This window comes from Neolamprologus brichardi, chromosome 8, assembly GCF_056152115.1.
Source record: "Neolamprologus brichardi isolate AB-2024 chromosome 8, ASM5615211v1, whole genome shotgun sequence".
Taxonomy (NCBI): Eukaryota; Metazoa; Chordata; class Actinopteri; order Cichliformes; family Cichlidae; genus Neolamprologus; species Neolamprologus brichardi.
Window position 1 is genome coordinate 6,311,564 of NC_142111.1, and position 15,360 is coordinate 6,326,923.

A 15,360-nucleotide genomic window follows, 5' to 3' on the forward strand; every position below is an offset into this window, starting at 1 on the left:
CTAAATTTAAGCTAACCCGTTCCAGTTATATGTCTGGAATAGCAATTATGTAAAGTATAGGCCTTGTAATGCTCGTCTATACACACGTTTTACGCCAACTAAGACAGAAACAGTCCAATGGGTGTCAAACATAAGCTCTAGGGGCACGCCTCAGTCCTCAGTGTGGCCGCTGCAGCTTTGGTAAATGTGAGTGGAGGGGTTAAGTATTGGATTTTAACTGTATTTTGCGAAAGCTGTAGCTTCCCACGGTCCCACGGTTTATAGTACACCAGAGAAAATGAGTAATAGATTTTTAAAAAATGACAGAAAAGTTTTTTCCCGTTTTTTTCAGCATCTACTCTATAACTTTATTATTGTTACTTTTTCTATAATTTACACATTTATTACTTAGATCAAGTCTAAAGGGTGCTGTGGACATATCTTTCATTTACTAGAGCAGGATCTCTTTATTATGCAGAAAAAGAGAGATGCTGTTGAAATTAAATCTCAGGAATTAAGTGTGTAGTTTTCTATCTTCTTTACTTTCACTTGTCCGACCAACTTAAGATCAAAATGAGCTGCATGCGGCTCAGTGTAAAATGAGTTTGACACCCCTGTATTATACTAATTATGAACTTTTATGGAGTCTATTCATGCAGTTTATGTTTGCTGAGAGAAATGTCTAAATTAAAGGGCAGAGGAGAGTCTCCATTTAACTTTCACTGTGGCTCCAAAGTGCATCTAAGGCCTCAGACTGAAGAGCAGGCTCTGCAAAGGGTGTTTTGTAAGATCTCTGTAAGTCACGTGTGGGACTCGTTAAACTCTGAGCTTGGCACGGTCAGACCGGTTTGTAATAAATCCTGTCACCGTTAAGTTTCAGCGTTTCACATTTTGACTGCCACCAATCATACTCATGGATTAATGTCAGGGTGCTTAATTTTAAGGAATAGAATCCACTGGGTTTTGTTTTATCTAAAAGTTTATTAAATGCTTTCAAGAGATTTGGTCCACATGTGTGATCATCAACTTCCAACCAGGGAGGAGAAAAGAGAAAAAGTCAAGAGGGAAAAAAATAACAACAAAATGTTTTTTTTAAAAAGAAAAACATACAAAACAAACAAATAAACAGAGGCCTTGTTTTTTCCACTTCTTGCATCCCTGGTTTCCTCAATCGAAGTTGCCAAAAACAATAACCCAAAAAAAAAAAAATTCTAACCTTTTGAAAACTGATTCGTTCAGTCTTTTGTAGCTGTGTAGGTGTGTGTTGGTGCTGCCAAACACATGACACAAACTTCATCGGAGGGTGGGGAAAGAGGCAACAGGGGATGGTAGGTCACTTGAATATTTCTTTTTGGAGCAGCAACTGGGCAGCGTGTAACGTCATTTCACTGCGGCAAGATGCATTAAAGTGAAGTGATTGGATCAGGGCACTTTATCAGAACACACAACTTTGAAGTCAGGTGACATTCAGAAGAAGCATGCCTGTGTGAGCAACAAAATTCATTATTTGACCCCCTTTACTTTAAGAGGGGGATAGAGAAAAGTAATTTCTTCCACATATGCGCGAGCAAATCTGTCTGTTCTATCAGATGCTTTGGCACCAGAATCCGTCACACGCTCGATAAGGTTGTGTCATGATTCGTCGGCTTTTAAACGGCACTCACACAACAAGCAGCCCAGACATTTGCTTCTTTGTTTCCCCGACCTCTCTCACAAACACTAGGGAGAGGAGCCTCACCTCAAATGATTTGCTCTCTTATTTAAACAGCAAAAATCTAAATCCAGATCGACAAATTTTAGTCTATGTTGGCCAAATGGGATTTAAAAAAAACCCTCAAATTATATTTTGTTTGGGTGAGCGCCACTCTCCTTTATAGCCTGTCCCATTTAACTCTCAAAAGCAAGATGAGAACACATTTCTGACCACAGCACACTTTTCAACAGCCACGGAAAAAAAGACAGCCCATCATCTCTTATTCAGATTACCTTATAAGGGTGTCTAAGTATTATAATAGGTATCAAGTATCATATACTGTATATAGTAAGGAGGGTTATACAATAGGGGTATGTTATCATCTTATAGGTGAAGTATATTGAATAAGGCGCTATACGGGAGTATATAAGCCTCTGTGTATGCGGTCGTTTCCAGATCTGTCCTTGCCCGGTGAATCAGCTCAACCAGAGGCAACGCAAAGGCAGTGAGCAGTGAGTTCTGCTGGTAGGATCAAACTGAGACACTGCAAGAAGGAAAGACATTACAGTATATATACTTTAATCATCAACTATCTAGTTTTACCCTTTGGTCCTACCAGAAGATCTCAGATTTAGCACTCATTTACAAGTCTACAGCTGTTGGCAGCTGATAAATGAAATCTACCAGAATCTGTGTTTTCTGCTCACTGCCTTCACCCCCAAACAGAGCTGTGCACTAGCAGCATACACAGATGCATATTATATTCATACATGGATACATATATAAAGAGAGAGTTATACATTGCAATTAACATACATATATCAATAGCATATAGAAGAGAAATCGAAATAGCAATCATTATAGTCATCATATTCATCATAATACTAGGAGCAGTAGTAATACGATCCCTCGAAGAAGCTAATAAGAGGGCTGTTCCAGACAAGGCCTGATCTGCTGCCACGCGACCTGCCAGACTGACGTGCGAGCTGCGTTTTTGGTCAGCTCGTTCAGTGGTCAGCAACATCAGAAAACTCATGTAAAGTAAGTATCCTGTGGTTTGATGCTCTTGTTTCTTTAGGTCTCTCCTTTGCTCCTCTTAACCACAGCGTTCTCCCGTACTAGCAGAGTGTACAACTGGAAAATTACAGCATCCTGCAAATCCAGTTTATGCTGTTCTGATTGAGGAAAAAAAAAATAATAACTTCAACTTGACTGACTTGTTTGACTTCTAGCCCTCTGCTCCAAGTGCAAATATTTAACCCTCTCTGTGATCCATCTCTCCACATTCAGCCACTTGTATCTAACCCTGTCTGGAACAACCCACACTGAAGGAAAACTTTTCAAAATAAAAAGAATCTTTAAAAAAAAAAATTCACTATAGTCATCTAGTTCAGCGATACATGTCATATAGCAATACCTCAATAACAAGAAGTTCTATGTAATCAATACAGGTTTCCAGGTTATATATTTATTAAGCTTAACTGCTAAGTTATCAATTATTATTAGTAGTATAGCATTATTTGTAAATATGTATAATATGTATGTATCTGAATATAGACATACCTTCATCGTGTCTATCCACATTAAAGGCTAGAATAAGATGGCAACAGATATCCTGCCTGTGTGTGTGTGTATGTGTGTCACATGTGGTGCTGTTTATAGGCACAATATGTGGTGTGAATTCTTTCCCCGTCTCAAGCTAGCATGTTTCCCCCCAGGCGGGCTATCGTTAGCTATCGGGAACAGATACATTTGGACTCGTATGAGGAACACCGGTCTCCATCTGAAGGATGTGGGAGTGCAACTGGTTTGTGATGAACTCAGCTGGACTGAAGGAATGCCCACTTGCCTTTGCATTCAAATCTTCTCAAACAATACAACTTTAAACTAGAAAAATATAGTTTCAATCATCCTTATTATATCTTTATGTTTAAGTTATTATTCATCTGGATGTCATTCTTTCATCTTGAACAACTACAAAGCTATTTTTTCCCCTCTTACAACTCAAATATTCAGCACAGGCAACATTTTCACTTTGCTTCAGTCCAAGTGAGATCATTACTTTTAAACAGCCACCCTCAGTCTGATCCATTACAGAAGGGCAACTCCAGCTGGGATTGTGAAATGCTGCAGTCACTTCTCGTTAGCTCTCCAACACCAGCTTCACCCGTCTGTCAGCTGCATGCCAGTACAGTATTTTATGATGAATATAGCCTCGAGAAATCTTAGCCATCAGCCTTGTGTACTTTAATCAAGCGGTTTGATCAACTATGTTGTGAAAGCATAATTTTACCTCCCTCTTTTGTCAGCCTGAGAGAAAATGACATTCAAGTTGACTCTCTGTGGGCAGCAGGTATAAGGTTACCAAGTAAGAATGTGTCTGTGCTCATCCCACTCAGGAATCGTTGGTATGATAACACAACCAGCTACTAAGGGGCCTTTTCTCTATAAAAGAGGGGCGGGAACTGTAATTAAACCGTTTTTGGGAAATAAACTTACATACATTCCACCACAGCAACATGTTACATGACTAATCTTCTCTTTATGAAGGCCCATGCAGGCATTACATTCATAGCTTCTACCAATATGGCAGACAATAGAACAAGGAACCGTGTAACTCTCCTTGGAAAACAAAAATGTTGCTCAGAAATCAATTGAATTTATTCTGATCCTCTCACTATATTCCCACAAAGGAAGAAGAGCAGGATTTGGTTGTTGCAGAGCTTAGCGAGGCATGTCCACCAGGAGCCTCTTTCTCCAATGCTTTACAGTTTCTTCACTTTTGATAGCCATTACAGCACTGAGAGCATTTGCCCGCTGGAATGGCGAGCATTTCCTGGGTTTCTGAACTATCAGTGAGAAAAATGTTAGAGCTGCGACCAGCGCGCTCACCCAAGAACTGCTCCAGTGCAACAAGGATTTGGAAAAACAAAGAAACAACCAAAACAATGGATTCTGGTGGACAGAGCTGCTGCATGAAAACACTTGGGAACACTTACTTTAGTCAAAACAAAAAAAGTTGTCTCTGGAATTTCTGGGAACCTAAAGGAGTCATATTCTGACTGCAGCACGGGAAAACAAAAGGCTTATGTCCCGCACTGTATTTACAAAGCTTGAATTGGCTCCTGTGATTTGTGTGTAAAATGTTTGTGTGAGGGTGGGTTCAATTGTTTTTCATGTCAATTTGCTTTCTCGCTGCTGTCGAGATGTTAGAGAAGGTCAGACTGGTAAGATGACAGACTGTTCGGTTGTAGCTGGTGTGGCATGCCCATCTCTCTGATGCAGTTCGGCGGCGATTGGCTGCTTCTATTCAACACAGCTTCGCCTAAAGGTCGTCCCCGTCCGATAACTGCCGGCCTCCCTGAAATGACGCAAACCATCTGTTGTGTCACATGCCAACAAGCTGCACAGATGTGGCGCTTGATGCTGGCTCCAAACAGTCCCGACAGACTTTAACATTAAAAACCAACAGTAAGCACTAAGTTGTAGAAATGTGGCATGAGCATTAGCTGATAACTAATAATAATAATAATATAATAGCCCTTTTTCACTAGTATCTGCTTAGATCGACTCTGTTTTGGCCGTTTCCATTACAAGTACGACATAATGTGTGTGGCTTGTTATAGCAACAGGGCCAGCTGAATAGGTACTAAAAAAGTACATGGAAAAGTACACGGTACCAGGTACTGCCACCTAATGGAAAATCCTAAAATCTAAAACTATATTGTCAAAATGTGGAGACCAGAAACCAAATGTTTTTGCCTTTCATATACAGTCTGTTGTTGCAATCTGCTCATCATCATATTTTGCTCAGTGGAGATTTAAGAATAGGAAAATAAGCAAGGTTTGACCTCGGATATTGACGTCTTTTTAAACACTCACCATGGCTTCTGTGTAATCTGCTGTTATGGTGACCTGCTTGTCTTCTGGGGGCGGGGTCACAGCAGAGTTATCTGAGCGCCTGCTCTGATTGGTGAGCTGCAGCCACAGTTCATACATCTGCTGCATGTCTCTCACTAAAAGGATCGAGGGAAGACAGAAAATTAAGATAATATCAGTAACCTTGAAGATGGTCATCAAAAACAATCAGTGCAAATGGAAAACAAAAAAGAAAAGAATTAGAGGCTTTTATAGTGGCTGCAGTTGAGGGCAAAGGGACAGTGGATATGAGAGCATGATAAGAAAATTACAAACAGATCCAGCTAAACAAAGCCCGTTTTCACTAATGTAGTATTTTTCCCAAACTAAGTGGAAAATAGTGTCTGTTTTTTTAGCATTATCTTTATAATAGTGACTACAGATAAACCTGTTTGTTTTGTTTTCATGAAAAGTGCATCTTGCATATAAATATCCATTAAATTCACTGGACAGTCTGCCCCGGCTAATTACGCTCAAGAGCAGTGTGACGCAAAACAAAATGCTGGTATCAAAGAATCTACGTTTAGAGGAGAGTGAACCAGTTTGGCCTGCACGGGAGCCATATTGTATTCTTACTGTAGATTTTTTTAATCTACAGTAAGAATACAGTAATGTGTTTGTTGCAGCTCTTTGACTGGTTTCAACAAGTTAAATAAAATGTGTGTGAAATCCGTGACTCCTTTAATACTGCTGTACACACAAACACCGGCCATAATGTTACTGTGTAGAGTGGGCCATGCTGGGGCCTGGACTTTGGTAGCACTCTTGATGTGAATACATAAGTTTGAGTTTTTTCCCCTCATTCAGATCATGAATTTACCGATACTACAATCTCATTTTCTGGAAAAGTTGACACCTTGTGTAAAATATAAATAGTGTAATGACCTTTTTTTTTTTTTTGAACTATTTTTGAATAAATAAGGTGTTTGCCGGACAACAGGCTTGATCTGCACGTCATAGTTTTCTATATAGAAACTGAATTGTAGATAAAAGTAATGAGAACAGACATATTCATAACTTTTTCAAGAGGTCACAAGGTTTATGAGGAGATCACAATTCATCGTATCGTCAAGTGAGTCAGTCAAGTGTATGAAATGTTTACGCTTCCATGTTTCTTCTTGTTTTGTTACAGTGGGATGAACTCAAAACAACAAACAAACAAACACAAGTTAATGGAGTTATACCTCCTTTAGATAAGTAACCTAATTCCATAATCCAAACAATTTTGGAAACCTGACTGCATTGTACTGCACATTTAGGGTCTTACATTCAGACGATCTAATAAAACAAAATTCAAGGACCTGCAGAAGTCTTGTTCTCAGAAGCAGCATGGGGGTGGAAATGTTATGGTTTGAGGTTTGTCAGCAGCCGCAGGGAATTACATGGCTGCAGTTATTGAATAAACAACAAATTCTACATCATATCAAAGAGCGCTTGAAGATAATGTGAGGTCTGAATGTTGGATCTCTCATTACTACACTAACTAACCCACCATGGCTCAATAAGGGACGCTGGTGGATAAGGGAATAAGCCCAAATTCAAATCCCATGCAAATGAAGTCATTTTGCATAATATAGTCTTAGTAGTATTGTCATTGTTGTGTGCAGCTAAAGGCTGCGATACTTCTTTTTAGAGTGAAGGGTGCACTTTTCCCAACACAACAATAGTGTTTTTATTGGATAAAGAACCTAATCCTTAAAAGGATTAAATGTTTATTTGTCCCAGTCTCCAATTGACTTTTTCACATGACAAACTCCAACCTGAATCAGCAATCACTTAATCCACATATGAAAGTGTAAGGTGGAGCTCGCACACTGCTGCCTTTGTATATTTACAAACTCTTAATGGTCTGATCTCAGTACAGTTGTCCTAGGAATGAACCAGAAGCTTACAGCTGTTGTTTTTCATGTACGTCCAGACGTCCCTCTCCTCAAGACTGTGGGCAAAAGAGCAGTTCCCAATATAGTGGCACTTCTTCTGCTTCATCACGTGCACGCACATCTGGGTGAAATATGTAAAGCAAAGATTCAAGTGTGTGAGTTACAAAAACGGCTGTGCCCCGAGGCAAAACCAGTCAGCTGGATTCTACATGTGAGAGGTGGAGGGGCAGAAAGAGGGTGGAGTAAACATGAACTGAAGAGGAAAGAAAAACAGAGGAACTCACGTCATATTGCTGTGGATAGGTGCGGGAGAAGGGAAGAGGCCGAACAACAACCCACTTCTTCTTCTCAAATGACTTTACCAGCAACACGCGGCGTTCTTTCGTCCAGCTGAAGAAACAGAGAGCAAACATGGGAGCCTTAAAGATACCGTGACATAAAGTCATCAAACTTGTTAGACCACCTGAGAAAACACAGTCAGCACGTGTGCATGTGTGAATGGGGCCTCACCTGTGCCGTGCCTTGGCAGTACAGTACTTGAGGTTCTTGTCCGGCTCGTTGACCTGACCTTCTCTCCAGCACTGGCCGCACACAAACTTCATTTTCAGGTTGAGGGGGCGACCTCTTCCTGCTCCTAACCCACCCACTGGGCTCACACCACTGCCACCTATGCAATCTCCTACTCCCACTCCACCACCGCCACCCATTCCCCCAAGCCCTCCTACAGGAACACTGCTGCTTGGATGGGGTATATGGATGGGCTGAAACAAAACAAATTAATTCATTAAATATGAGAAAACAGAGGAATGAATTCCTGCATTACCCATAGAAAGCTACAAAATGCACAAACTTAAAGACATGTATCCAATTTTGGGTCTAACCAGGAGTCTTAGACATTGTACACATTGGAAGAGAAAGTGAATGATATTCCACGTCGTTAAGTGACTTCGGACAAAATAAGCATTGGTGATAAAAACTGGGCGAAACCCAAGAAAAACCTTTCTCAACTTCCAAGCAAGCAACTGAAGTGATTACCAATGAGAGGGAAGAATACCACTGAATAACGTAGTAGTAAATTACAGGGTCACCTAGGCAACCAGACCCTGGAGTATCTGCAATAGACCAGCTGTCAACTTCAAAGCAATGTGCAACGGGAAAATCACTTCTAGAGCCTATGAGTGACGAATTAAAGCACCAGTTCTAACCACCAAATACAACAGTTTCTTGTGCCCAGTTTTAGATAAATTAAATAAAATAAATATTAAATAAAATCACTACTGGTAGCATGAGGCAATATCTGGATCCTACAGAAATTGCACAGGTGGTCCAACTCCTTCAGGATAGCACATCATCATTGCCAGAAAGTTTGCCGTTTCTCCCAGCACAGTCTTAAGAGCATAGAGGAGTTTCCAAGAAGCAGGCAGTTACAGTGGGAGAGCTGGACAGGGCCATAGAAGCTCCTTGACCCATCACTAGGACCGGCATCTGCTCTTTTGTGCAAGAAGGAACAGGACAAAAACTGCCAGAGCTACAAAATGACCGACAGGAGGACTCTGGTGTAAATATCTTTCACCAAACAATCAGCACATGTCCCAAACATGAAAGGGTCTGGAGAAGCAGTGGAGAAGATTATCCTCCCTGTATCATCGTTTAGAATCGATCGGCCACGTTCCCTGGAAGTGTCTGGTTGGATGCCTGTGCGCATCCATTATCTACCTAATGTACAGGATGTTATTTAAATGACCACAACTTTTTAAAAGAAACATTTTTTTGGTGGGTTAGTGATGGTCTGAGGAGACATATCCATGAAGAAACACACAGAACTCAACAGAATTCAGGTATCAAGATGAATTCCTTGGATTTACTTTCAGACCCTAACCTGGTGCAGTTTCTTCGTCTGAACTAAATCCAAGCGGACACGTCTGAGATATTATGTTTCGGTCCATCTCACACTGCAAGCCTGAACTTTAGACTCTGCAGAGGATTTTTTTTCCCCATTAAGATCTGACATGGTTTCAAAGTGTTCCTCTAATTTTTTTTTTTTAACCATGTATTTAAAGACATTTACAACTTTTTAAGGACTGTGATCATCCAAAACGTATCCAAATGTCTCAGGGGCTTTTACAGCCTCACCTTCTGCTGCTTCTGTGCATTCTGCTCCAGTCGTTGCCAGTGCCTCTTGGACTCTTGCACCATCTCTTCATGGGTGATACCTACAGGAAATGTTTGTCACAGCTCAGTGAAAGCATCTTTATTTGATGCTCAGTTAATAACTGCTGGTTAGTGCTGATTGTCATTGTGTTTACAACAGCTGCTTTTCCATAACATTCAAATATGTCAGACATTTGTCAAGAGTGAGCGCTATTATTAATGACTGTTTACTGGATTACATTTAATATCTTGAACAAATTAAAATTGCAGCTAAGTCTGCTTTCTACCTACCTGTGTCCTGCTGCAGAACCCAGCATTTGAGCTCTATGACAGAGTGCGCAAAGGAGCAACTGTCCTCACGCTGGCAGCCATAGCGAACCTCATGCCGACAAATATCAAACTGGCAGAGAGGGTGAAGAGGACGCACCTTACTGTATCGCACATTGGCTGACCTAACCACATGCACCAGGCACCTGCAGGAGAAAGTAAGATTAAAGCACATGATGATACACTTTTCTGTACAGTGACCAGCTTTTACCACTTAAAGAAAAAAATCAATCAGAATTTTATTAGAAAAAGCTAAACTGATTAGAAAACCAGTTACTTCAGCAAAGTGAAGACACGGTAAACCTGTTACACTCACTTGTTATCGTCAAACGGGTGTCGAGCTGTGAGATTTGAACAGACTGCCAAGTTTTCTTTGCTGCGTTTGCTGATGATGCGAGGTTTACTGTCAAAGCATTCCTGTTAAGAAAGAAAGTTAAGGCAGACGAGTGAAGATCCATTTCCACTTTTCCAAACGCCAAAGAATCAAAAGAGGAAATGTGTAGCAAACTGTGGTCTGACCTCACAGAGGAACATGAACATGCCCATGTGGAGCTGCAGAAGTCTGGTGACACTCAGTGCCCGCCTCTCCGTGCTGCCCAGAGGATCAAACAGCAGCTCTCGACTCAGAGCGCCTTTCCTCTCCTGAGTCCACACATCGATCTCCTCCTGGCAGTACGCAAACGTGCAGTTCTCCCCATACTGGCACTCCTGACGCTCCTGTACCTCTGTGGGACCAGGCAGAGAGAGAATACTCAATAGAATATAAATGTAATGGTGATCAAATGTGTATCTAATAGATTACATATTCCAGCGTTAACTCCCCACGGGAAACATACCCTTACAGAGTACAAAAGCCCCCAGGAAATTGTTCCGTGCAGGCCGGGGCCGAATCCTCTTCCAGGTGGGGTCTTCTGAATTTTTGAGGCGACACAGCAGCACATCTCTTTTACAGCGATGTGCTGCCTCTGGCTGATACTTATAGTCCATCACTCGTGGACCTGAGTAAGAGGAAGAAATAGTTAGATACTGATTATTTCAAAAAGAGCAATAAGTGGTCTTCTGTTAACATTTTGTCAGCAACTAAGTTAAAAATTCCCCAAGAAATGTCCGGCAATTCATACATTAGACACAGTGATGCTGCAACACCCTACTGTGAACATTCAGAAAATTCAGGACAAAGGACAGCATGTCAAAGGCTCGTAATACAAACCTATTCTGCTGTAACAGGCATGACAGGCCTGCCGAAACTCGTGAGTGGCAGCCAGAGGATTCCTGGAGAGCAGAGACAGGTTGGTTCCCGCTGGACCATTCTGAAAAAGAAGAGCAGAAAGAGATGTGATGTAAAAGAAAGACAATGTAAATAAACTACTAAAAAAATAAAATGGATTTCTTGTAACAGATATGTGTGTTTTGCTTACTGCATGTGCACTGTGGTTGCGCATTCCAGGAATGAAGCTGTGACACACTCGTCCCCCTGGAGAACACAGACACAAGGACACTGATGTCAGACTTCACATTGTATTGTTGCTGACTCACACCGTCTGCTGATGATGCATATCTCAGGTTAAAGCCAGCTCCCTAGAAACTGTGCTCTGGCAGATAAGCAACTTAAAATCATTGTACTGGGTCAAACTTAATTAATGTGCATCCTATTCGTGTGGGGTAATATCGTCTATATTGTACTTAAATCACAGTTGGCATGCTTATCGACACGCTTTCCTTCCTGCAGCTGTCATTTTAAGTGCAAACCATCAGATCCTAAACTGCATAAGCATCCTTATGCACATAAGCATTCCATGTGCAATTTATTTTAAACCCTTAAATGCTCTTTCTTCACAAAAGATTTTTACTTAGATCAACATGTGTTGTCAAGCAGCAAACCATTCATGAAAACTTTCCCTTTCTGCTCACCAGGGAGAGTGTACTCTGACAATGAGTCGAGTCCACCAGCGGCGACTCCTGCCTTCCCTTCTCCTTCCATAGACGTTGTGGAAAAGCCTCCCAGTGCGTCCTGCGCCTGGGTGGAGCCCTGGTCCCGCAGCGACGAGTAAGATTCCAGAGGAGGCATGTCGCTGATCGAGGAGCTAAAAAAGGCTTGGGAAAGCTGGGCTGAGGGGGCTGGAAGGCTGGGTGAGTAAGGAGGCCGGAGACCAACTGCTGTGTTGGGCAGGTTTGTGGGAATAGCACCCACTGGAGTCTGGAGGAGACACAGGAATATGCCGAGTTTAGATCATTCCTGGTGAAATAAAAGGGTTAGAAATACTGTCCAGTTTAGTGACTGTGCCGAGTGATATCGTTTTTTCCTGCACTCACCTCACTGACTTTCTTGGGGATGGATTCTAACAAGCTGTCTAGCTCATCCTTAATGACACTACTGCTGCATTCATCCATGTGCTCTGACACCGGGACCGAGTACTGCATGGGAGGCACCTGGCTGCTGGGGCTCTCTGAGAGGTCAGTGCACGAGGTTACCACAGTGGTCGTTGGGTCATCGCTGACTGGAATAGGAGTAGCCAAAGGAGCGGGGATGCACTGTGCGCTGGAGATGTCTGCTGGGGAGGAGGAATAAGAACATAACTGTCAGAAACAAGTGGGGCTGGGGATGAGCAGGTAAGTTCAACATGTGGCAGCCTGACATACCTGGTGCAATGTCACCCAGAGATTCAATTCCATTGGAGGACATCTAAAGAAAGGAGGAACCCATCAGGCTCTCACTCAGCCACTTCATTATATTACAAACTTTACACAGTGACAGCAGCACCTACCTCTCCAGTGGGTGTGGAAGTCTCTCCATGACTGTCACCTTCAGTGGCCGTAGACTCCGTTTGTGGGCTGACGTAGGCCTTACGACCCTTTAGTCCCAGTTTGTTGGCTAGATCCTGAGCCAGATCACTCACCTGTCTGTCCTGGAAGATTAATTATTAAAAAAAATGATGCTCAGAATAGGTAAAAGCCATGAAGTTATCATATCAGTAGCACAATATTCACACAGTATTTCATTCCGCTTCAAAATTAAATGATAAGTCTTTGTTTTAAGTGGTGGCATACATTTGGTGCTGTGAGGAGACATTTGGTTCCACATGTGTAAGCCTCTCTGAGTTGTCCCATCTCCCTCAGACAGAGCGCTTTGCGGTACAGAGCCCTGCGACTTCCTTCTGACACACACAGTGCGCTATCACAGTCCTGAACGCCGCGATCGTACTCCCTCTGAGTCAGAAAAACACAGGAAAAGTTATAACCTATACCTCCACCAAAGGTGATTAAATAAGGAACAATTACATGTAATGATAATTCTACACCAATCTTGAAACTTGTATCTACAGGTTTACTTGAGACTTCACTCTCTACAGATTTTGAGTCTTCCACATGAACACATCTTTAAGTACATTGGGAGGCAACACATCCATCCCACTCTTTCTCACCATCTGGTAGTAGGCAGCAGCCCTGTTGACGTAGAGGCTCTCGAGCAGCTCATGGGGGATGACGAGAGCCTCAGCCTGGGCGTAGCGAGCAACACTGATCCCCTCTCCATACTGCTGGGTCGCTTGATGCCAGTCTCCATCCCGAAAACAAGAATTCCCTTCATCCAGCAAGTTACACACCAACTGAGTGAGAAATGCCTGAAAGGGATGTGTAAAAAGTGGGTAAAATGATTGAATGAGCATTGAAATGAGGAGACATAAACAAAACAAAAAAAGACAGGCAATATTAGACAGAAAGAAAAGTAAAGGAATGTGGAATAAGAAGAGGAATGCGTAACAGATTGAGGACAAAATTAAAAGATGTCTGAACTCAAGTTTACACCTTGGCCTGGGTAAAATTAGAACAAAATGTGGGTACTGTCATGTGGCAGTCTGCGTGTAAATATTACATAAACAAAATGGTGATAATGAAGCTCCAAAAAAAAAAAAAAGCATAAACCAGATCAACACATACCTCATAACTCTCTGGCTCTGGGAAAGGCAATGAAGACCTATGGATAGGAAAGGAGAGGTGTCAAACATCTACACAAAATTTATATACGTTGGTATGAAATCACTGGTGGTCTCCAGATATTTCTCTCTTACTGGATAAAGCTCATGGCCTTCTGAATCTCCTCTCTTCGTTTCTGCCGTTCAGGATCCATATCCTAAATGTGAAGACAAGATTGACTTGCACCTATTTTTGTTTGGTTTTTTTCTGAACTACAGTGTTTACAGCTTTGACAGCGGCAGCCTAAGCATCGCTCTCTGCTACACATCTGTGTCCCGTCCTACGCCAAGGCCTGGCACTACAACAAGCTAGACAAACAGCGGGGTCAGCTCACGGTGAAGCCTGCCATAATTGATGTTAGTGGGGTGAACATTTAGCGTAACCGGGGAATGAGACTCTACGCAAGAAATAACATTAATCGACGTAGAAACTGCGGACATTCTTTAAAGGGAGGCATTTAAACGCCCCGTAGATGTTTTCAACGACAACCAAAACAATGTTGGGACTGTGATGAGGATAGCTAACGTTAGCGTGTCATATGAACGTGTTTCTCAGCTCGTACTGAATGTTGCACCGTCAGATAAGAATATATATATAAGACATGCAGCTTGAGTCGGGTCAGCTACTAATGCAGTTAACGCTGAAAACCACTACATGAGTGTTTCTACCGATAGTTGCAATTAGCCAGTGGATGAAACTAGCTAATTCGGCTACATGCTAATCACTGTAACTTAGCCGTAGTAAAGAGGATAAAAAACAAAGGGAGCTTTGAAAACTGTTTAATTCCTATAGAAGTCACTCGCATCGTACAGTCTCGTTTAGCTAGTTAAGGTGACACATATAAAGGGGCATTGGACGAAAGCAGAGTTACCTAGCTACCGGGTAAGTTAGCTGACTTCATTTACTAGTGGAGCTAAAGCTAACAGCTAAACCCAGTCCAGACAGGCAACTCACCGAGTTCAGTTGCTGCGCTTTTCAAAATCACAGATACCTTCACGCAGCGTTGGCGATAACGATGAGAAAAAGCAGCCAATTATCAATACATAACCTTGCGCATATTTTTACGTTTAGTGTTCCTGTCATTGGTGTGTGGACGGAGCGCGACTTTTCCAGCTATTGCTACGGCTGCTGGTAGATACAACTCAACTACTGGCTACCGCTGCTAGCTGTTATGGCCAGTGCAGTATGGCAACAAGTATCCAGACACAAGAGACCTATGACCGCATGAGGGCAGCAAAAACTGTGTCAAACTGTGTGTGTTGGTAAATTACTACCGTTCCCCTACGATGTTATGTGCAGAAGTCTTGAACCACCCCTTATATATTTGCATTCCCTTCCAGGAGCTAGATCTTCTTGTAACGAGTGATCAGTGATCCTTCATTCACTGCTTTATCACTCATTTCCAGTTCAGTCCTTGTAGCTGACCATTTTCAGAGGAAC

General features: G+C 42.1%; 1 protein-coding gene across 2 annotated transcripts; it reads right to left on the minus strand.

The window, feature by feature from the left end:
- Positions 1-924: 924 nt before the first annotated feature.
- Positions 925-15,096, minus strand: zc3h7bb (zinc finger CCCH-type containing 7Bb). Of its 2 annotated transcripts, none has more exons than XM_035915090.2 (21): positions 14,875-15,096; positions 14,016-14,077; positions 13,885-13,921; positions 13,371-13,568; positions 12,997-13,155; positions 12,714-12,854; positions 12,589-12,631; positions 12,262-12,497; positions 11,860-12,145; positions 11,367-11,422; positions 11,159-11,258; positions 10,785-10,946; positions 10,468-10,673; positions 10,265-10,365; positions 9,913-10,094; positions 9,604-9,683; positions 7,981-8,231; positions 7,755-7,860; positions 7,483-7,591; positions 5,555-5,688; positions 925-5,033 (listed from the first exon to the last, which is right to left on the minus strand). In XM_035915090.2, the coding sequence occupies exons 2-21, from the start codon at positions 14,072-14,074 to the stop codon at positions 4,998-5,000; spliced, it is 2,682 nt and encodes an 893-aa protein (XP_035770983.1). In that variant the 5' UTR covers positions 14,075-14,077; positions 14,875-15,096; the 3' UTR covers positions 925-4,997. The 2 variants fall into 2 exon arrangements, with proteins under 2 accessions (XP_035770983.1, XP_006807350.1); XM_006807287.3 differs by having other exon boundaries at positions 12,262-12,500.
- Positions 15,097-15,360: the final 264 nt, after the last annotated feature.